This window comes from Notothenia rossii, assembly GCF_949606895.1.
Source record: "Notothenia rossii genome assembly, chromosome: 6".
NCBI lineage: Eukaryota > Metazoa > Chordata > Actinopteri > Perciformes > Nototheniidae > Notothenia > Notothenia rossii.
The window spans coordinates 35,260,739-35,285,427 of record NC_136909.1 but is presented as its reverse complement, the minus strand read 5'-3'; the positions used below and the strand labels follow the sequence as shown (position 1 = coordinate 35,285,427).

The window sequence follows — 24,689 nt, the reverse complement described above, 5'->3', positions numbered from 1 at the left end:
GTGCATCTGAAAGCTCTAATTTATTCTGTTGCTGGCCTTGAATGCAGACACTTTTGTCTTCGGTGCAGAGGGGGATCTTAAAACCACAAAGTGTCCCTTTTTCAGTTTCTTTTTGTTTCAGAATGTTAGCGATATTCTCAGTGATATGTCCAAGAGCTTGTACATCCTCCGGTGCAGCAGAGGCGTAAAGGTGTCTCCCAGCTCTGTCAGTTAATAGGGAATATATGTACTCCTCATCAGTATAGACATAATATCCACAGTCCCCAGCCTCAGCTGGCCACCACAACCCTTGCTCCATTAGTGAAAGCCATTGTTGGTACCACTCAGAATCCTCAAACAGCATTTCATCCTCTGCATCCCCTGTAGTTCCTGCAAACCTGCTTAAATCCATAGCACCACATGTCAAATCCACTGGACCCTTTTTTGTGGCAAGTTGTTTTATAAACTCAGTTGCTGATTTCAAACCAAAGTCTTCATCTTTTAAATTGCGACTCATACCGTTTTTATCCACAACCTTGCCAAATTCCTTTACACTGCAATCTGCAAGTGAATGACATCTACCTAACCGAGTCTTTGTTTTTTCCATGGAGAGATTAAGAGCACTACTTTCAACAATCCATGGTTTTCTTTGCATATCAATATTGTGTAAATGATCACAGCTCCTCCAGGGTTTCTTGTCTCTGAAACTCATGTCAAACAAAACAAGATCTTCTTGTGGCTCAAGGAAACGATTGCTGTTTTCAAAAAGCTGGGAAGCAGCATCCCTCCAAGGATGAGAGGGTACATTGAAGTCACTTATGTCCATTTCTGTAGGATTTAAACATATGTGATTCTCTAATTGTGGTTCTCCAACAGTTGATGGTAAAATCCCTTGGCATGCTTGAGAGCGTTCATTAACTTGAGTGGCAAGGGCTTCAGTAAGGATGTAATCATTGAGTTGCTGCCATAGAAGAGCTTCTATGAGACACTGATGCTCATATAGCTCTGGTGGTATAACACCATGCTCTGTAAAGTTGTATAAAAGATCCTTGTAACCATACTCATGTGCTGTCCCATACAAGAGACGTTCAATTTCCTCAAGATAAGATTTGATTGGGGGAATTTTACTATCTTGCCAAACCTGAGATTGAAGAGTTTCATTATGAGTGTCAACAACTGTAGTAGCTGTAACAGCAGGTGTTAGTGTTGCTGTTCTTGAAGGCATATCTTCCTTGCTCTTTGGTAGTAAGCAATCACTTAGTTCTTTTTCACTGTCCTTTCCAGGAGCACAAGTGATAGTGTCAGGGCCTGTTTTAAATATGCTGGATAACAAACCATGAGATGTGCTACTTGTGCTGGTTTTTGGTTCCTCCTTTCCTGGTGTAGGGGTTGATGGCTGCTGTGTCTTTGAGGGTGGCTCCTCCGTGACACTGAAAAGACCTGAAAGGAAACCTTTTTGAGAAGGACCTTTAAGTTCCTGATCTATGGCCAATTCTTTGGAAGAATGCATCTCTACTGTTTTAGTTCTCTGAATCTGTGGTCGTCCCTGTCCTACACGTAGCTGATGTTCTTGCTGTGTTGTTTGAAGGTTCCTCTGATCAGAAGATGACGATGACTGTTCCACACTACCTGAAATGTTGTTCATTATGCCAGAAAATAATCCTCCTGTTTCAGATTGGGCTGGATTGTGCCCTGATTTAACAGATAGTTGACCTCCTTGAGCAGGTTGAGCCGACTGTTGGTCCTGTGGTACATTTTCACCAGCTGCAAGCTTCAGAAAACCTGAAAGCAACCCTCCACCTTGACTAGCCTGTTGTGTAGTTTTCTGTTGAGGATTTGCAATGTTGCCAGGTTGTTGCTGCTGAGGTGATGTCTGACCAAACAGACCAGACAAAAATCCTCCTTGCTGACTGGATTGAGACGACTGACCTGCAGATTGAGCAGGTCCAACAGTGTTTGATTTATTTACCTGTTGAGAGCCAGTTTGTAAGGTAGGCTGTTGTGGTGCATTATCTGTCGATGCTAACTTATTAAACAGTCCTGACAATAGCCCACCTTGCTGTGGCTCTGGTGCAGGGGCAGCAGGTTGAGGGGCTATCTGGTTTTGCCTTCGAAGAGGCTGTTTTTTCCCTTGTTGGGATTGCTGCTGGTTGAGATTACCAACATGTGGTGTCTGTTGTACTACAGGAGTAGGACCTGATGAAAATAGCCCAGAGAACAAGCCTCCCTGTTGATTCGATGGTTGTTGGGTGATCTTAGGGCCTGCTCTTTGTGTGTTTGGCTGCTCTAGTTGACTTACTACTGTTGACTGTTGGGTGCCAGCATCTGCAATTTTGTTAAATAATCCAGTAAGCATCCCTCCAGGACTACTTGGGGGCTGTTGTGGAGGGACTTGGTTTTGCTGTTGTAGGTTTTGTCTATTGCCTGGTTGCTGATTATGTTGGTGCCCTGATGAGAGGCCCTGTTGCCGGTTTTGTGAGGGCTGTCCCAGGTTTGCAGGAGCAGAGTCTTGGCCCCCCATTCCAAAAAGGCCAGAAAAGAAGCTTCCTTGTTGAGGAGGTGCTTGCTGTGTCGGTCTTTGGTTAATTTCTTGATTTACAGTATGTGACTGTAGCTGAGATGAAGTAGGATTAGGATCCACAATCTTGTTAAAAAGTCCTGACAGCATGCTACCTGATTGCTGATTTTGTTGTGTAGGTTGTGTAGTCAGAGGTGCTGTTGCTGTTTGGGAAGCGGTTTCTGTGAATTTCAACAACCCCCCAAACAATCCACCAGGTTGAGTTGCTGTTGCTTTTGGAGGTAGTTTTTCTGTTGTTTGGTCGGACTGCTGCAGTTGGTTTGGCTGTTTTTCTGATACTGCGGACTGTTCTACTTGCTTGTCAGGTAGACCTTTGTCAGGAGGGGGTGCTTCTGTTGAACCTGCTGACTGAATAAGAGGAGTGGAACCTTTACTCATGTTATGATCAGGTCCTTCTGTTTTGGCTATATGGTTAGTTGTATCTGGTTTTGACTCTTGACTAGATTGAGTTGGTTCAGACCCAGACAGTGTGTCTGTGGCTTTTTTAAAGAGCCCAGATAAGAGACCTCCACTAGGTGGCAGGTCAGCAGCAGGTTGCCCTTGCCTTTGTGTTGGAATTTGGCCAGTCTGGCCTAATGGCAACGAGGACAGTGACTGATTTGTTGGAGAAGAAACATTATCAGAGGCAAATTTTAGAAATCCTGACAACAGTCCTCCTGATTGTTGTGTGGAAGAATTATTTTGTGTTTGAGGGGAAGACTGGGAAAAAAGGCCTGAAAATAGCCCACCTTGTTGAGACTGATTATCCTCTCCCTGGGCTTTTTTGTCAGTTGACACATCTGCTGATCCTAGTTTCAGTAATCCAGTAAGAATACCTTGAGTCTGTGAGGCTTGAGGTTGTGTTGCAGAATGTTCCAGAAGATTGGTGGGACCATGATGTTTGGATGTCATATCTGCTTCAGGCTGAACATTTGTATTGCAAAGGGGATGATTTTCAGACAATGTTTGCTCTTGCTCCAATTCTTCTGTTCTTAAGACAGTGCTCTCTGTAGTTTTAGGGATAAAGTCTTGATTATGTGTCTCAGTTTGACCAGTTGGTGCTGTTAGCACCACATTAGGAGTCATTTCTGGTTTTGCTGGTTCCTTAGCACTTTCATTTGGGGCTACCTTAAATAGGTTTGAAAACCAACCAGTTTCTGTGTTTCCTTTTGGTACACTTTCAAGAAGTGCAGCACGACTTCTTGTAGGGCTCGGGGATGGACCTTTTAGAGGGGCATTGGAATCTTCACCAGATGCAAACTTAAGAATTCCAGAAAGCATACCTCCTTCGGTTTTTGGTGGGGTTGTTGTTGAACTATTTTCAGATGAGAAAAAGGGAATTCTTAGTTTGTTACCTAAAAATGACTCATCTGGAGGCTTGGAATCAGTCTGCGAGGACGTTTCAGAAGGAACTGTTGACATAAGTGCAGAGAGAGATTTCTTAAAAGGACTGAAAAATCCAGTTTCATCTGAATTGCTTTCTAGTTTCGGTTCAGACATAGCAGAAGTTCTTCTTTGCTGAATATCAGGTAGCTCACCAGATGACTCTGTCTCTGGAAGAAGTTCTACTGATCCGCTTCCCGTTTCTTGCGAAAGCTCAATTGATCCTCTTCCTGTATCTGGCAAAAGTTCTACCGATCCACTTCCTGAACCTGGTCTCATCTCACTTGATAACTGTCGTTCTGTTTGTGGGCCCTCTCTATTCTGACTCATGGATCTTACTACAGAACCCTGTTGGGATTTATTGCTTGTAGCATCTGCACTTCTTTGCTCAGATGGCTCACTTGATGGCTCGCTAGATGGCGTTGCACTGGCAAAAAGTCTCAAAGGACTAAGCCTCCCTAACATAGATTCAAACCCAGATGTGGATGGATTAGCAGTCGTTGCACTGCCTTGTGACTCTGTGCCAACATTTGTTTGTGCCTGACCAGTGTCAGCTTGTCGACTAGTTTCAGAGGATTTAAATGGCAAAAGAGACTGCAGGGAAAACTTATTTTCTATTGTTGGCTCCTGAGAGGCAGGAGGAACTATGGCTACTGGGGGAGAAGTACCACCAGTCTTTGGGATAAAGGAAAGCAGCTTTGAAATGCCAGACTCACGTTGGGGTGAAGCTTGGGAGGTAAGTGGATCTGTTGTAGTTGTACCAGAGGCCTCTGTGGCTGCATTACTAGCTTTAGGGATCAAAGAAAGCAGTTTTGAAATACCAGACTCTGTCTGTGGTGGTTGGGGGAATTGAGTTGTGGCCGTTGCTTCCACCTCAGTGGTGGACTTTGATCCTGTGATTGTACTGAATAATGAACTCATGGCATTCTTTACTCCAGTTATGCCCTGGTCAACAGCACTGTCCTCCTTAACATCAGGTTTGACTTCACTGCTGTTACTCTCTACCGGTTGCACACTGCTGTTACTGTCTACCGGTTGCACACTGCTGTTACTGTCTACCAGTTGCACACTGCTGTTACTGTCTACCGGTTGCACACTGCTGTTACTGTCTACCAGTTGCACACTGCTGTTACTCTCTACCGGTTGCACACTGCTGTTACTGTCTACCGGTTGCACACTGCTGTTACTGTCTACCGGTTGCACACTGCTGTTACTGTCTACCAGTTGCACACTGCTGTTACTCTCTACCGGTTGCACAACTTCAGTGGTTGGCAGTGCTGGGAGTTTTCTTCTTATTGGTTTGGGCAGTGATTCAAAGCTCTTGATTTCCTCTTCTTTAACAGCCAGGTATTCAGAAACTGAGTGAACTAAGCTTTGAAGTTCATCCATTGCATCTACATATTCATCACCTGGCTCCTCTACAGGAGACAACATAGGATCTTCTCCACCACCTATTCTCCCTTGAATCGCTTTATCGCTTGAATAGCCTTGTCCTCCAAGATGTGACATAGACATGCTAGGGTAGTAGTAACTTTCATATTCATAACTAAAATCCCCTTGAGTGAATGTCAGGTCATCTAGTTCCTCATCAGATCCAAATGAATACTGCAGCTCATCTGAACCAACAGACCCATATTCACCATTTCCCCTGATCCTAGCAGCGTCTTCCCGAGCAGCCTCCTGCTCACGAAAAGCTGCATAGCTCTCAAGTGTGTCCTCTAGGGCAGTTTTTGCCCACAGTCTTGTTTTGTACAGTAGGCCTTCTCTGACTGTTTGTTGTCGTTGCTGTTTGACAGAGGGAATTATATCAATTTCCGGAGGGGAAGATTCATCCTCAAAGCTGCCAGCTTCCTTATAAACTAACCGAACTTCTCCACTACCAAAGCCATGCCTCTGCCTGTTTGGCCTGCCGTCCACCTCCTCCGTACCATCAGGGGATAATGCGTCACATTCCACTGTCTGATAGAACCTGCTGCCTTTAGACTCACTAGCATTGTCACTGATCCGATAGATGATGCTTTTATCTTCTTCCTCCCATATTTTCTGCTCATCGTCCAAGTAATCATCCAAGACACCTGAATCAGGCACTTTATATTTATTCTCCCAGTCCTCCACACCCATACCTGAGTCCACAGGGATTATTCTTACAACACCCTTACTGTTTGATCGCCTTGATTCAAGGAAAATAGTGCCATGCAGGAAGCAGTGGAGTGTGTTGCAAAGAAAAAAAAGAAAGAAAGGAAAAGATAAAATGAGAAATTAAGTAGCAGACATTGTCGATAAAACGAAAATATCATGCAAAGAAAGTCTTATTGAAGTTTAGTAAAAAGTCAAGTGGAAATGTAAAACACATATGGACAAAAAGATATGTTGTTAAAACTGTGCCAAATTCATGGATAAAATGTTTGTGCTGTTGTTCATGCAGATGAAAGATTCATATTTTGGTAGGCTTATTTTGGCTGCCATAGTTTTTCTCTCGGATTTTGTCAGAGATCATTTGTTTTCCCATGGCAACACTTTCAATATCATTGCTTACATGAGGAAACATCTATATTGGGCAATCACTGAACTTGCAAAAGCATACTTGTTAAACTAATTAAATAATTTGACAAAACTATCCAAGGTTGTGGCAGCTATCTCTATCAATAGATTCTGCTACTCTAGTTAACTTAACTCCTCAAAGCAAAGAAAACACATGCATGATGTTTTTGTGAGTAGATGTGTGTTTACCTGGGCTGCCTCATTTCTCTATAGTCTAGCTCATAGCTTTGAATAGAGTCCGACTCCCTGGAAAGGGTGTGATGTGGGACCCTGCGTCCTATAGGGTACTGGTGCACTGATGAATTTGTCTGGGAGGTGTTGTGGAACCGTGGAGGTCTGTTGCCAGTTTCACTGCGGTAGTCACTGTCGCGGTCATCCACTGCACTGTCATGGTCATCCAAAGCTGGGAAAAGACAGTTGAGTAAAATACATGACATCATTTCTAAATTACATTTAAATCTGATTTCTTTAAGTCTATTAGATTTTCAGATAATACTTTGCTCTTCATTCATTTATGTATTACATTTGATAGAAAAAGCCTCTGGTAGATGTTAGACAGTGTATTTAATGCTCATAATACATAAAACAAGCTTCCTTTTCTTCCGTGTGTTACAGACATGTCATTGTAAGCATGCCAGATTTGTAAACTGTAACTTGACAAGTGGAAGAAATAAAAATGGTAATTCATGCCAAAGTTACATCAGTAAGGTATTTTTTGACATATTTCTGCTTAACTTAAGTATTTCAATGTAATGCTAATTTAAATTTACACTCCACTACATTTCAGAGGCAAATATCATACTTTTTACTCCTGTAAATTTGTTTTCACACATTAGTTATTTGTATATACTGTATTGGGCCATAATGGGCCAATGTGCCGAATGAGTACTTTGACGGTTTGTACTTTAAGTATATTTTGATGCTAAAACATTTGTACTTTTACATAAGTAACATTTGGAAATGAGGACTTTTACTTGTTATAGAGTATTTTAGGTCCATTCTATTTGTACTTTTACTCAAGTAAAGGATTTAAGTACTTATTCCAACACTGCTGCTAGGCCATGATGTGAGGAATTCTTCCAAATAATAATATATTTTTGAATAAAAAGCTCCCTCTTGTGGCAGCAGGCATGTAATACAAAAAAGACCAAGATGACAATGACATGAACAACAAGATGATAGAATATTACAACATACTCAAAATGCCACATTATATATGTGAACACAAATGACACCTACTTTAATCAGAAAGGCACATGAATGTTAAATTGTAAATACAATGGCCACAAAAAAAGAAAACGAACCAAACATTCAGTATGTGAAAGGAAATGCAAAGAAGAGTCCTGATCCATGCAAAAGTACAGTAGATGACAAGTAAGAGGGGGAACAAAACATCCACTATACGTACTCTGCTGTTCATTCCATCCGAAATAACTCCAATTGCCTGAAGGCATGAAGGCAAGTGTTCAAAGAAGTGAGGAAGCAAAGTGTACTTCATTACTGTACTCAAGTATGTAACATGCAATGGGGCTGAAACCACCTACATCTTGGAAGCTTGATGTAAATATGGAATGGGTGAGACCAGTATGGGGTAAATAAGGTATGAGTTAAGCAATGTGATCAAATCACACAAAGTAATGTGATGACTGAGTTAAGATTAGATGAGATGATATAATATTATATAAAATAAGATTATATAAATTAAGATGATACAAAATGAGATGAGATGAGATAAGAAGAGATGAGATGAGATGTGATACAAAAATATATGAATAACATATGATAATATAAGATAAGATGAAACTGTATTAAACCTGAAGAAGATTCTTGTGCCAGATATTGCAAAGAAATTCCAACAACATGAGCATAAAAAGATATAGTGTAAAAAATATAACGAAATATGAACAAAAAGTAAAGTGTGCAGATGTGATACTAACAACAATACCTTATGTACAATAAAACACAACAATCAAGATTAGTATGGTAAAATAGGTTAACTTAAATAGAAAGCACAGTATATACTGTACATGTCACATAGACGAGTGTTATGGGGTCAGAGATTAGTCTCTAAATAAATAAATGCACAAAGAAAGATTCACAAATGTAATTTGGGGATTAATATATATATTTGCACACAAAAATACTTATTACGTTTTATATAAATGTAAAACAAAATCCACATACAGAAAAAGAAGTTTCACAAATACATTTCTGATCCAAACATAAATAGTTTGGGTTTTAAATTAATGTTATATATATCCATAAATTCCTGTATTTAATAATGTTTAATGTTTTCATCTAAAACATATTTAAATGTTGTACATTTATAAAAAAAAAGAAGTGCTTTTTTTGCATGAATCGCTTAGCATTTGAATGACGCCACTACATTCACAAACGCTCTTGGCAGAGAAGTGTCTGTAGCCAATCAGATGTGTATCTCATCCCACTGGTATGGTTTAATCATGGATGTATAGAGAGAACTGGAAACAGCATTGGAGGCGGGACTCGGTTCATTCCTATGAAAGTTGCTCAGTGGCGCATGAAGCAAAAATGGTCTGAATCTCAAGAGAAAAAGTGTCTGGCCCATAGAGCGTGTGAACTTGAGAATTCTTTAAGCTCGCATCTAATCTCCCGCTCTCGGCTTAGTCATTACAATGGATGGAGGCTAAATAACTCTAGATTAGGCTTTTAGCGCATTTTACCACTTTTAGACCCTAATGATTTAAATAAGGGTTTTAAGAGTGTACATACTTTGATTTAGCTCAAATTAAAATGATCCTCTGATTTTACAGACATCTTTTTCCCAAACTAATTCAATAGAAAAAAAAGGTGAACGTGTGAAAAGTGCTATGGCATTAATGTGACTTCTATACTCACAGCACTGAGAGGGAACAGAAGCCATTCGTGTTCTCTGGATCTCGTCCTGCAGTGGATACTGTCACAATTGAAAAGCAAATCAATATCATTTAATACTAAAAAGGCACAAGTCAATACAGTATATATGGATCATCTGTGGTGTTGTTAGTATTATTGCCCAGTAGATGGAAGCAGAGAGCCAACACAAACTCGCTAAGAATGGACCACATTGTGACAATGGTTGGTAATTATATTCTACAAAGAGACACTGGAGAGGTTTGAAATTGAGTATTCTTGTCATTTCTGTAATATCCAAAAATAAAATTAAAAATAAAACAAGTTGCCTTTATTTTATTACTGTATTGTATCTCAAATGTTTTTGTCTGATGTTGAAAATTATTTGAATGGAAAACTGGAGAAACGATACAAATTCAGGATGAAGATAATTTATATATAATTTAAAGGTGATGGAATGAATTCAGATTCGTTTTTTTATACTTTTCAATTTTCGTTGGGGAAAATGTCACAGTGACAAGAAATATACTGACTCCAAACTACATTTTCTATATTTTTACTTTTATCCTTACCTTATGGCACCACTAACAAAGTTGATTAGAATATTAGAAGTAAGAAGGCAATCAAAACCAAATGTGTATTTGATAAATAATTTACTTTACATTTTAACCTTTGTTTTTATTTATTATCATTTCTTTACCTTTCTTTCTGCTCTTTTTTCCTACTCTCACACGGCTTGGCGCACAGTTGATGGATATAGATCCAGTAAAGCATGAACAAGTAAAGCCAAGTTTTAATGATTCATATAATACTTTTTACACACAATCCCCACCTATATTGTCCTATCCTATACCACTTGGATTTGTATACACATGTTGAGAGGAAAGTGTATTTTCAAAAAACCACCCATACGAACAAATGCCAAACTTCATTGCATCTCATCAAAAGGTGTTAGTCTGTGGAATAACTGTAATGATGCACTGAAATGTTGAACGAGTCTATCTAAACTGAAAGTATTATTTAGGAGCCAAATCATTAATGGTTATGAACAGGACCTGTACAATCCCATTTGTTATTTCTTGTCATTGTAAAAATAATTTATTTCTGATTGTTTTGTAAAAAACAAAAAACAAACAAATTAACAACACAAACATGTCGCTGATGACGATGACCTAATATTTTATTTTTAAGGAAAATGTATGCTGGAGGGGGTAGGACCAGAAACGTTTTTTTTAAGCTTCTTCTTGCCCCTGTTGAACATGACAGAGACTATTTGAGAATTATTATTATTTTATTGTACTTTGTTATAATTATTATTATGAGTGAGAAAAAAAAGAGGAAAAAAAAGAATATATATTATTATTGTTGTATGTTTTTTTTCTGACATGTTCAATAAGTTGACTAAAAAAATTAAAAAATATATATAATAATTTTAAAAGCATGAACAAGTAAAGCCAAGTTTTAATGATTCATATAATACTTTTTACACACAATCCCCTCCTGTATTGTCCTATCCTATACTGCTTGGATTTATATACAATAATTCTAAAACGTCCTTCTTCTTCTTCCGAACTAACCAGTGGTGGAATGTAACAAATTAAATTTACTCATCTATTGTCATTAAATCTTTTTACATCTTAACTTGAATATTTCCATTAAATGCTACATATAGTTTTACTTCACTACATTTTAGAGGCATGACATGTACTTTGTACTCTACTACATTTATTAAACACTCATAGTTACAAGCTTTTTCGTACATATAAAAACACAAGTGATGAAATACGTTAATGTTTAATATGCGCAGTATTTTAAAAAGTATCTTAAAATGGCTCACATTTACAAACTACAACATCAAAAATGATTTGACAAATATTTGCAATTGATAAACAAATTATTTGTAATTCTATAACACTGTTAAAAAGAGCAATTCTGCACACTGTGTTTTTGATACACAAAGTACAGTTTCAATTCATGATTTTGTATTGGAATGGAGTATTTCAGGTCTAAAGTAAATCTACTTTTTCCACCACTGCAAATACCTACATACTTTGGTGAAGAAAAAGGAAGCCAGTCCTAGCTTTTTTCAGTAGATCTCCTTTAAGACTCCAGATTGAACATCTCTAATTTCTATGTAATCTAAAACATATGGACAGGAAAAATACTTTTTAATGCTAAGCAAAATGTTTTATTTAGTAGACCTACCTCGTCATGTATCCGCATGGTATTGATCCGATCCAGTTTACTGGTCCAGTACTGAGCCTCGTCTTCTGGGATATCTAGACCCATTGGATGGAAGTGTTAAAAAAAAGTCTGGAGAATATTAGGAGGAGAGTGCAAGAGGGTAAATGGAGGAATAACAGACACAAGGGATGGAAGGATAGGTGAAGGGAGGTAGGCGTGATAAAAAGAGAAAGGTAAATAATGGAGAAGGAAAGTGCGAAACATAGAATGTCAGGCAGAGAGAGGAGCACAGGGACTGTGACTCCACCCTCCCCTCAGTTCCACCCTGTCGTATCCCATCTGCACTGCTTAATGTTGTCCCATGTTATATTCATGTGTGTTTAATAGCTTATGAGGAGGTTTCCTTTTGGAGGACCAGAAATAGAATGAATATCCACCTCAGGGGCCTCATGGGTCCTCCCCAAAGCCACATAAAGGCAAGAAGCTGGGTCTAAAGAGGAGATAAAGTGAAGAATAGGGGAAGATGTAAAAGCCTGGCTATGGTCTCAGCCATGTTACATTACATTACATGTTACTTGTTAGACGCTTTTATCCAAAGTGACTTACGTACTCAATACTGTGGGCATTCCCCACAGGAACAATTTGGGGTGAAGTGTCTTGCCCAGGGACACAACGACATGCTGACTTTAGTGGGGTTTGTACCTGTGCTCCCCTGATCCGGACAGCACTAACGCACTAACCACTGCGCCACAGCCCCCCCCCCCCCCCATGTTCCCATGCAAAACACAGCTATTCAGTGTCAAATGTTTCAATACGCATGCACAGCATTTAGAAAACATTCACCAACTTGACGAAACATGTGCACGGTTTACTAAAACACTGCAAGAAACACAACCGAAATGGGGACAATAAACACATAGCTGTGACTGGTGCGCTTGTTGACGTTCAGGGATTTTAAGTTGGCCAACGGTCACTGTTGGTGGAAATGTACCTTAAATGTAAGTTTCCTCAGCCTATTTTAAAACAATGTGATAACAGTTAGCTACAGTAGCTAGTTGCTTTCATACCCAACAGCAAAAAAAGACTTGGAAAAAGTAGGGACAGATCTCTTATTCCTATCAAGCAAAGTATATATATTTATTAAGTTCTGAGATACATTACATTACATTGCATTTAGCTGACGCTTTTATCCAAAGCGACTTACAATAAGTGCATTCGATCAGGAAGATACAACCTTGAAGAAAACAGAATCATATAAGTACATCAGGTTTCATAGAGCCAAACATTTCAAGTGCTACTCAACTGGCTTTAGAAAAGCCAGCCCTTTATTAGTAAGTGCTTTGTTAGTAATTCAATCGCTCGAAGTGGAGTCTAAAGAGATGAGTTTTCAGTCGTCGCCGGAAGATGTGTAAGCTTTCTGCTGTCCTGATTTCAATGGGGAGCTCATTCCACCACTTTGGAGCCAGGATAGCAAACCCACGTGTTTTTGCTGACGGGAACTTGGGTCCCCCTCGCAGTGCGGGTGCAGCGAGCTGTTTGGCTGATGCAGAGCGGAGTGCACGTGCTGGGGTGTACGGTTTAACCATGTCCTGGATGTAGGAAGGGCCAGATCCATTCGCAGCATGGTACACAAGTACCAGTGTCTTGAAGTGGATTCTAGCAGTTACTGGAAGCCAGTGAAGGGAGCGGAGGAGCGGCGTGGTGTGGGAGAATTTTGGAAGGTTGAAGACCAGACGAGCCGCTGCATTCTGGATGAGCTGCAGAGGTCGGATGGCACATGCAGGTAGACCAGCCAGGAGGGAGTTGCAGTAGTCTAGGTGTGAGATGACGAGAGCCTGGACCAGAACCTGCGCTGATGTCTGGGTCAGCTGGGGACGTATCATCCTGATGTTGTAAAGCGTGTATCTGCAGCAGCGGGTTGTAGCAGCAATGTTTGCAGTGAAGGACAGTTTGTTATCTAGGATCACACCCAGATTCCTTGCAGTCTGAGTCGGGGAAACAACAGAGGTACCGATGTTGATTGTTAGATCAAGAGTGGGACAATCTTTTTAATTGACAAGGGTCGGACTCGGACCCTCTCCAAGATACTTTAACTAAGGCACACTAATCGTTGCAGTGTTGTTATTTTAATTAAATCAATGTTCGCAAAGCATGCATTGCTGATGTTGTCATACCAGTTAATGATCCTCAGTATACTGTACCCCAGTTCAATGGACTCCACCGACTATTAAAAACCTGCTAAAAATGTCAGTGTTGTAAAGGCGACCCCTATCACTGTCAGAGTATCACAGTACACCACTGCACATCAAAAGTTAAGTGCCATTCTCAACCTTTGTTTTACTTCAAAGGGAACAGTCCAGTTATGCAGGCAGTTAAGAGGAAATCAAGAGAAGCCAACAGATAAATATTGGATGTGCAAGCTGGAGGGAATGTCAGGACACAAAGAGGAGAGATATGGAAGCCAGCTGTGGTCCTGCAAAAACACGAGCAACTGCTATCTTTTTTTGTGTGTGTTTCGCACAACAGATGGGAAACTTTAAAGAACAAGCAAAGAGTATCTGCAGGAAAGGGATTGGAAGAACCTTTCCATCAACAAACGAGCGTTGAATCAGGTACAAAAGGCTACAACAGCAGTGACAACATAAAGGTAATACACTGTTCATCTGACCACTCATATCAAACCATGTCTTGGTAACAAGAGGCCCAAGACACACAGAGACGCCTGAGAAATATAGTATATATTGATGTTTCAGCATAAAAAGACATAATAATATTGGCTTTTTAAAATACATTTATCCTTTGTCTTCAATTTGGTATAAATGTTTTAGAACTACAGTTCCAAATATGCTCTGACGGATGTAAACAGGAAGAACAAAATGTTACATTTCAGGTTCATATGTGTATTTTGTGCCTCTACTGTGACATGTTTGCATTTAATGTGATTTAATGCCGCCTGACCAATCACAACAGAGCCGGCCAGCTAACCAATCAGAGCAGACTGGGCTCTGGTTTCAGACAGATGGTGAAAAGAAGCACTGCAGCACAGGCAGTATGAGAAAAATGAAGCTCCTATTGTGCAATCATAGATTATTGTTCCGCACATTACCGCACCAGTTCAATAATAAAAATAAAGATAATGCTAGTTAAATCAACATTCCGCCAAAGGATGCTACACTATCAGATCTTCTAAGCTGCATTAACATAATGGCTATGTCGCTGTGTTTGTGTGTGTGTAGTATTTTGGATACATGTGTCCGTGAACACATACATACCAAAGGGCAGCTCAAATCGGGTGTCCAGCAGCACTTGGTGAGGAGTTGGGTTGGAAGTTCCACAGATCTCATCCTCCTGCATTAACACTTCAGCGTCAAGCGATGTCCATTTCCCTGGTCCCTCCTGAGAAAGAAACACAGGGAGAAAGAGAGAACAGATAAATAAAGGAAGAAAGAAACATTCATTGAGGAAAATGAAGGGTGTTTGCTGGCTAAGGAGGAACATTCTTCAAGAAAGTTAAGCAAAGATGAAAAACTGAAGAAGCAAGGGCCTGGCCTGGCGGTTCAGACCATGTTAGAACAGAAGTGAGAGTTTACTGTGCTCAAATTTAAGGGGGGGAGTAAAAACACTGGGGGATGCATTATTTATGAATGCATAAGTGCTGCTTGCTCACTTCACTCTCCAGAAAAGAAATGAGTTTTAGAGGCGAGACAAGCATGCTCGCAGTTTGCTGTAATGAGTTAGCACCCTGAGAGAGAGCTTTTTTTAAAACTTAGCTGACAGGTAAAGATCGAATTAATTTCTCTGCTACTCTACTTCCTTGTGCTAAGGTACATTGAAGGCAAGTTACAACATATTATTTGAAGAATACTGCTGCAAGACTGTGAAGCTTATCATATATGATAATATAGGGGTAAATAAGAAAATAAGCTGTGTATACAATGGAAACATAAGGGCTAATACTTTAAAATAACCATAATTAATACAGCGCAAATTGCTTTAGTTAATGGTTATTTTACTGTCAACTATTAACTGATAATATTGAAAAAACGATTGTGTACAAGTCCTTATTGATGCTGTAAATCTTATCTTTAAATTATGTATTGTAACATAGTTGATAAGAGAAGATAACAATGACATTCTGATTGCAACAATTAACAGTTAATTGTTGGACAAGTTATAACATACATATTATATAATATCTTAAGTATGTGTTAATGATTACCAAATGAACATTAAAATCATACTTTACATAAATAATAGCATTACTTATAATAAGTAAACATTATTTAATTACAATGTCATTGTTTATAAACAGTAACATAATATTAACGAAAGTTTAATTCATTATCTATTTCATATTTAGTAATGAGGGGCAGTATAAAGTGATACCTCTCTGGGTTGGTGAGTTCTCTCTTATAATTGTACTTAGTCCACAGTCTAAGCCTTAAAAAGATATTTTACAAAGTTCTTCTGAAGCTAAGAAGCTCAGCATGGATCCACCATCTCAAGAATCATCAAAAGACGGTATACTGTAATAAAAAGCTGTACTGAAAGGAAGGGCATGTGATACATATGCCTTACGTGCATTACAATTGAACCTTCTTTTCATTGGAAAAGCAATCATAACAAAATGATAGGGATACTTACAACAACTTCAATGTTGATATTAACATTAACTATAGTCAAAGACATACATGAAACAGGTGCATCAATTGCAAAAGCTGCGTACATGATCCATGAAAAGATGTATTCATACACCTCACATACACTCGACCTCCATGGCAAAAAAACGTAAGTTGCGTGATTTTTTTATGGACCAAACGAAGCGAGCTAACGAGATAACAACAAACAAGTTAAACACTCACAGAAGACAGGGACTTAACCTGTTTAGCCCTGAGCCTGTTTTTCAGGTCTCAGGCTCGAAAATGACATTTCCAGAACAAATGACCATATTTTCCCTTCTAAAAGGTTTACATTAATAATCTTTATTTTCAAAGTAATGATAAACCTGTGAGTTGGATGTAGAAAAGTAAGAATCAATATAGATGTTTTTTTATTTTAAAGAAAATTCAGATTGAACATAGTAAAAACTGTAAATTATAGTGTTCGTCCAAAGATTATTTCTTACTTATAGTGAAAACTACCCTTGGATGATGGTAAGGTAGACTAAAAGCTTTAGGAATCCAAACTACAATATATAAGAAGTACCCTGTATCAATATTGATGCAAAACAAGTGCCATTTTACCTTTTTAGAGAGGATTAGCAAAAAAGACTCCACCTCTGGGGCGATTTGGGTGGAAATGGGGGTTTTATCGTTTCTCTGGAACCCATTGGTCGATTTTGGTGATTGACATCTCTTTCTAACCGTTAGAGCCAATAAAATCGAAGGGAAATCTCCCCACTCACACACAGACTAAAACAAAAAGGTGGGGGCTTCGCGCACACAGTTTTGCACCAGAGTGAAGCTGTCTCTAGCGCTGACTTCTAGAAACGGAAATGCAGGTTTATTGCTTATGGATTATCAGAAATCATTTCAAAGGGACACAGACACATTGGATTAACCTATGGATTAACTTCAGCAGCGTTTTTATCGTTTTAATGCCATTGAAGACCACTTTTGACCAGACTACGACACAGGTGAGCCATGTTAGCGTTTTTAGCTACCTAGCGCCACATGTTTTGATATCTGTTCTTTTTATTATCTCCGCGAGTTCGTATCATTGAGGGATAATGTCTGCACCCATCGATTCTGTGTCATCTCACGATGTGAAACGATGTGTTGGATATGCAGCAAGGATAAATAATAAGGTTTTGTGAGTGAATTTCGGTGCAGTAATCTGTTAGCATTTGTCGCTCGTTGCTAATTCAGAGGCTCAGCATTAGCATTGTGGGGTTTCTTTTGAAAACATTTTTTAAATGATCAATTAGATGAGTTTCTTCCCGCTACATGGATATAAAACATTCATAGTTTATTAAATGAACATGCCCTCAGACACTGTTTCCTGCAAGATACCGGAGGGCCCCGGTACCGAGGTCTCTCGGGCTTAACAGGTTAAATACAAGCAGAACAAATCACAAAGACAAAACACTACTGGAGAGGGCAGACAAAAACATAAGCTCATCAGTTGAACAGAATCAAGCAGGCGGGAAAACACAAAGAAAGGAAATAAAAACAGACATACAGCAACATTGAGGGTGAAAAGCTATTCAAAATAAAACAGGAAACACCAAGCAAGAACATAAAGGTCCTGAAAAAAGTGATTTGCTTCGGAAGAACAAGATCTTGTGTCCCACTTATTGAGAATTGGACATTAGGGGCTTTCACACCTCAGTACTTTCCCCACAAAGGTTCATCAGAACTTAGTACATGAGAACTCTTTAGTTCTCATGCTGACGTCACTTCTTCTTCTTCTGCTTTGGGTTTACTGGCAGGCTGCAAACAACTTCATGGCGTATACTGCCACCCGAAGTCCCCGGCCGGAAGTCCCCGGAGTTGGGGACTGGCTTCATTAGAATGTACTGGGACTCCCAGCAGCTTCTACTGAAGCCTTCCGAGTAAATTGCCAGAACGCCGACACTTCCTCATCTCCACAGCTCCCATGTTTTATTTTGTGTTGCCATAAGTTAGTCTCTCTGCGTTTGTGCGCTGGGCTAATGCTAATGCTAATAATGCTAATGCGAGGATAATGAAATGGCGGCTTCACAAATCTTTTGGGGAATTTTACGGGGCGTGGTTTGCAATCCGCCCAGCCAATTAGAAATAGGAACCTTTTTCTCCAGGAAAAGGGGGTAAAAGGTTCTCATGAACTAATTTAGTTCTGGATTTTTTTGGTGTGAAGGCAACATTTCGGAACTATATCGAAACTAAAGTGGGAAAAGTACTGCGGTGTGAACGCGCCTATTAACTTTAAGTTCTTTGTGTTAAGCTTGTGTGTTTATGGATGAATAACCAGGGGTGGTTGTTTGTACCTCGTCAGACTGTCGAATGGTGTGTAGCCGTATCAGTGCTGTGCCGATCATTGTGTCCCAGATCAATCCTTTATTCCACAGCTCCACCACCAGACCTGACTCCAGATGATTGATCTCACTGTAGAAACAGAAAAACACATCAACATACAGAGAAAAGGTTAAACCTGGAATCTACCTTTCAAAGAGACCCAACACTACGCCATTGATGAAGTTGAAGTTTCTGCAAGTCATGCTATTTTTTTTTTTTTTTTTAGTAATGGTAGCTACTGTTTGACAGTTCATGATACCTACCCACATCTTGTGTAGATTCTTTAAAAATAAATCTGTGAAACACGCTTTTTCTGTCAAATGTAGAATTTTCCACAAGAAATAAGAGCCTGAACTTTATCAGCAGTGGAAAATAAAATGTTATGATAATAAGAATGTTGTGGGTTTTTATTCTGTTCTTGATCTGTAATGTTTACCCAAAACGTGCCCAAATACCAAGTGTTATTAGGGTGCTCAAGTGTATGTATGTGCAGTACACAGTATAGCAATGAACTGTTGCTAACATGGTGGTTGAACATTGATATCTGAACATTAAATGACAGTCCTCTACCGGCAGAGGTCAAACTCGAGCAAAGTAAAGCCAGAGGAAAGGAAAAAGACAACATACATTTCTTTAAAATATAGTCATGGGTATTATCAACATTGACCTGGACTTTTGTATGGGTTTGTACCAGTAGCTCCATTTTAGAATAAAATAAAAAAACATACAAATATAAATGCATTAAATTAAGCTATATTAAATACAAATATTTGTATAAAGAAAGAAAATGTGCACATTCTACTTCATTATATATAACAATAAATATGCACAAATATGTATTTAGTCTTTAAACCTAATGTATTTTTTCCAGACAACTTTACAGTGACTATATGACTTGAAAGGTTAAATTACATTTAAGCAATAGCTCACGACAGGCCGTGGTATATGCTCATTATATCACAGCTAAGGGGCGTGGTTCGGCCCGACGCGAAGCGGAGGGTCGACAACCCCCTTAGCTGTGATATAATGAGCATATATCACGGCCTGAAGTGAGCTATTGCTTTTATAAAACGGTTACCAAGTGTGGCAATATGAAAGAAAAATACACACTCTAATTTAAATAGTTTTTATTAGTAAATAATGATGTTCAAAATAAAATAGTCCCTCCGTTGCCTTCTGCACAAAACATAGTCCAAGGTGGTTGCTATGCAACAACACTAACAGCAAGCGAACATATTAGACAGAGAGCGTTGATCCATTATTTGGCTGTTTATTTACATTAATGTGTATGTTGCTGTTTATTGTGCATCCACTGAAAAACTGTCCAGCATCAGTAGCATGGCTTACGTGGTCACTTGTATAGGTTGAGGTTGTTCGAAGCTGTTGCTTGGCGTGGCGAGAATATTGCTCCACTTTCTCCGGTACCCGAGATTGGGCTTCCCGTAGCTCTGGAGAGAGCTTTCGCACCTGTGGCCACTAACGGTCATAATTTCTCTGCTTTGTTTCAAGACCCGCATCAGAAAGTTTTTGAATGGTGCTACTTTTCCAGTTGGTCTACCTGCTCTTCACGTAGCTCTGCATGTCGTAGTTTAGGTGCTTTTTTTTCTGGAGATAGGCACTGCTCAATCCACTCCTCCATACTATAGTAAGAACCCCCCGGAGGTCGAAGTTAATCTTAAATGTTTCCATTTTATGCTTTGTAAGTTTGTTTCGTAACGAAAGAAATTTAAATATATTTATAAAACTGACAAGTCAAATCAAGCAATCTGATTGGTCGATAGCGTTTTTGCGGACCTCTTTGATTACAGATTTGAAAACATCGTTGCTGGCTTTAAAAGTAGCACAATTCATTATGTTAAACCTTCAAAAGTATCTAGATATCCCTGCCCTAATGCCAAAGGAACTGCACACTGAATATGTTTTGCCGTTTGATGTCTATGTCTGGACCGCTGCGTCAAAAAGGAGGGCTTCTGCCCCGTTACTTCTCCGCTGCTTTCTTGTTCCAGTATGCAGTTTGCTTTTCAGCCCAACGGTATACTGTTTTTCGTAGACGCGGAGGAATACTGACTTGTTGTGAAAAGTAACTTACAATTCTACCCATGGTATACGCTCAGTATATCACGGCTAAGAACCAATCAGATTGCTTGATTTGACTTGTCCGTTTTATAATTAGAATTAAATGTATGCTTGTTCATGATATATAAGTGTTATATATGCTATTCAAGTCGGAATTATTATTCCACAACACTGTTGAATATTGATGATTGAAGAACACTTGAAATGACTTCAGGGTAAAAACAGCGCAGAATGGGTTGTTGCCCTCTTAAAATTAAAAGTGCCACAAAATGTAAAAGGAGTTATGGTTATCATGGCAAGGTTTTTGCAACTAAATTAGATTGATTTATACAGTATATTGATACGAAAAACACATCCTAAAACATTTGAGCTGACAAACATTGTGTGGTCTTTCTTACTGTTTTCCTTTTGGCTTTTCTGAATTTACAAAACTTGAATTCTAGTGGCTATAATTCATGGATTTGGGAATTCAGAGATATGTCTGTTGTGGCTTCATGAACAACGTCAACACGTGTTTCGCTGTGCCAGATTGTCTGTACATCTTCTTTTTATTTGCTGTATTATTCTGATTAAAATACCTCACATAAAGGCTGTCAGTTTAAATTTCTATGAATGAATTTAAGAGTACAACAAAATTAAACTGATTTATTTAAGTCCCTATTCCAACTGTGTTTTGATTCACAACTGCATTGTTCCATTCCAGTATAGGCCACAGTGTGCAGTGAAGTAGCTTTCCACTGCCAGCAGATCAGTAAGTGGGCCAGTCTTTTCCTAAAGTAGTGAGGCTGAAGAATGACAGCTGTCATTTTCTGACAGATCTGTCAGCAGTCTCCCCTCCTCATCTGCATATTCACATTCACAGTCCCATTCATATTCATTCTGTCACCAGTTTGGCTGTCAGTCATCTCTGATGACACTTCACAGCTGGGATGATGGAGAAGAGGGTGGGTGGTAGAATCTGGTGTGTGTGTGTGTGTGTGTGTGTGTGTGTGTGTGTGTGTGTGTGTGTGTGTGTGTGTGTGTGTGTGTGTGTGTGTGTGTGTGTGTGTGTGTGTGTGTGTGTGTGTGTGTGTGTGTGTGTGTGTGTGTGTGTGTGTGTGTGTCACAATATGATGAATTGGACCAGCTGTGAGAGAGGAGTCTAGTCAAAATGATGTTAGCATGATTACCATTAACCATCTACATATTTACATGCCCGTATTTTTTGAGATTTTTCAACAATGGTAACCAATATAAAAGAGATCATATTGGGCCAGCAAAGGTTCTCTTCAATTAAAGTAAGAGGAACTGAACGTACTCTGGCATTGGCAGGCAAACTATCAGTATTTTATTTCACCTGGTATTACACAATATCGCCCAAGCACCAGCATTTGTATCAAAAGGATACTGTGTTTGAATATATAAACAGCCTGAACATATCAGAATTCAGCGGCAACTCATACCTCCTTAAGAACATTGGATGTGTTTAACTAGACCAAGTAATGTTTTTTTGGGGTTTCCCCTTTCCTGACGTGAGTTTCTCTCCCACACACTCCCCCCTGCCTGCAACGCCTCTAATAGACTCCATTGTATACTTCTGTAACATACTGACATCACTATGTAACACTTGCGCTTCTATTGGCTAGTGCTCTATCACATTGTATTTCATTGGCTAAGGGGCGACACATCTTGAAGCGTTTGACCAATCACCACAGAGCCGGCCAGCTAACCCATCAGGGCAGACTGGGCTCTGGTTTCAGACAGAGGGTTAAAAGAGGTGCTGCAGCACAGGCTGTATGAGAAAAATAATTCTCGTTTTAAGAAAAAAGAAAGTTGATCTACAGCCTGTTTTTAATCCATGAGATTATTTTTATTTAAACCACAATACATACAATCCCAAATAGGATTTGAAATAGGTCTGACGCTGTCCATCCCTGCAGTCTGTCTCCAATCTGTCTCTGACTCACACATCCGACTTTGGCATATGCCCTCCATCAAAGCCCTTCTATTATTGAGAGAATAGTTTGTGCTGTACAGGGAATGACATGGTGTATTTCTATCGCTCAGGAATCGCACGCACACACACACACACACACACACACACACACACACACACACACACACACACACACACACACACACACACACACACACACACACACACACACACACACACACACACACACACACACACACACACACACACACACACACACACACACACACACACACACACACACACACACACACACACACACAGCCATCTTGTGTTTAAGAGCTGATAGGGATACTGCAAGAGGAAAGGAGGTATAACACGAGGGGAAAGTAAAGCATGTGGGTTCACGCTGAGATTGAGGCTTGATGAAAATGATGGACTGGGAGGGACGATTGACCACCAATGTATTATATTAGAAGATCAAGATGAATATAGACTGGAATATTCCAGTACAACTATTAAAAGCAAGGCTGTCAAAGATAAGGCTATAATAAAGAGTTAATGCAAATTCCTTTTAACGTCACTTAATTTTTGTCGGTCGATTTTCATTTCTGCTAATTGCATTTACGCTTCAAAAATCACAAAGTGGTGTTTATGTGAAGTTTACCCTGTTGAACAAAACATGAAAAGTATGTTTTTTTTAGGAAGGCCTTGCTGGGTAACTTCTGTGTCTACAAATATACAGGACTGTCTCAGAAAATTAGAATATTGTGATAAAGTTCTTTATTTTCTGTAATGCAATTAAAAAAAACAAAAATGTCATACGTTCTGGATTCATTACAAATCAACTGAAATATTGCAAGCCTTTTATTTTAATATTGCTGATTATGGCATACAGCTTAAGAAAACTCAAATATCCTATCTCTAAATATTAGAATATCATGAAAAAGTATACTAGTAGGGTGTTCAACGAATCACTTGAATCGTCTAATTAACTCGAAACACCTGCAAGGGTTTCCTGAGCCTTGAAAAACACTCAGCTTGGTTCAGTAAACTAAATCACAAGTATGGGGAAGACTGCTGATCTGACTGCTGTCCAGAGGACCGTCATTGACACCCTCCATCAGGAGGGTAAGACACAAAAAGAAATTTCTCAAAGAGCAAGCTGTTCACAGAGTGCAGTTTCAAAGCACATCCACAAAAAGTCTGTTGGAAGGGGGAAATGTGGCAGGAAACGCTGCACAACCAAGAGAGATGACCGCAGCCTTAACAGCATTGTGAAGAAGAGTCACTTCCAGAATTTGGGGGAGCTTCAAAGACAGTGGACTGAAGCTGGAGTCCAGGTATCAAAAGTCACTGTTCACAGACGTGTCCGGGAAATGGGCTACAATAGCCGTATTCCCATGGTCAAGCCACTTCTGAACTCAAGACAACGGAAGAGGCGTCTGACTTGGGCTAAGGAAAAGAAGCACTGGACAGTTGCACAGTGGTCCAAAGTCCTCTTTTCAGACGAAAGCAAGTTTTGTATTTCATTTGGAAGTCAAGGCGCCAGAGTCTGGAGAAAGGCTAGAGAGGAGCAAAATCCAAGTTGCTTGAAATCCAGTGTGAAGTTCCCACAGTCAGCGATGGTTTGGGGAGCCATGTCAGCTGCTGGTGTTGGTCCACTGTGTTTCATCAAGCCCAGAGTAAATGCAGCTGTGTACCAAGAGATTTTAGAGCACTACATGCTTCCGTCTGCTGAAAAGCTCTATGGAGATGAGGAATTCATTTTCCAGCATGATCTGGCACCTGCCCACAGTGCCAAAACCACCAGTAACTGGTGTACTGACCATGGCATTACTGTCCTCGATTGGCCTGCAAATTCCCCTGACCTGAACCCCATAGAGAATATGTGGGGTATTGTGAAGAAGAAGCTGAAAGACACCAGACCCAACAATGCTAATGAGCTAAAGGCCGCTATTGAAGCATCCTGGGCATCCATAACACCTCAGCAATGCCACAGGCTGATTGCCTCCATGCCATGCCGCATTGATGCAGTAATCCGTGCAAAAGGATTCCCAACCAGGTACTGAGTGCATTAATGGACATTTTCAAATGTTTGATTGTGTTTTGCTGTTATAAATCTTTTTTTTTTACTTGGTCTGAGGAACTATTCTAATTTTTTGAGATAGGATTTTTGAGTTTTCTT

At 39.6% G+C, this 24,689-nt stretch overlaps 1 protein-coding gene across 1 annotated transcript in view; it reads right to left on the bottom strand.

Moving 5' to 3' along the window:
• unc13ba (unc-13 homolog Ba (C. elegans)) overlaps positions 1-24,689 on the bottom strand; it is a 254,230-nt gene that overhangs the window by 161,431 nt on the left and 68,110 nt on the right. Inside the window, exons 4-8 of the mRNA XM_079689879.1 lie at positions 18,483-18,600; positions 14,788-14,911; positions 11,537-11,610; positions 9,338-9,395; positions 6,650-6,863 (exon numbers count right to left, since the gene is read on the bottom strand). Coding sequence (XP_079546005.1) covers positions 6,650-6,863; positions 9,338-9,395; positions 11,537-11,610; positions 14,788-14,911; positions 18,483-18,600 — 588 coding nt within the window. The remainder of the gene's footprint in view (positions 1-6,649; positions 6,864-9,337; positions 9,396-11,536; positions 11,611-14,787; positions 14,912-18,482; positions 18,601-24,689) is intronic.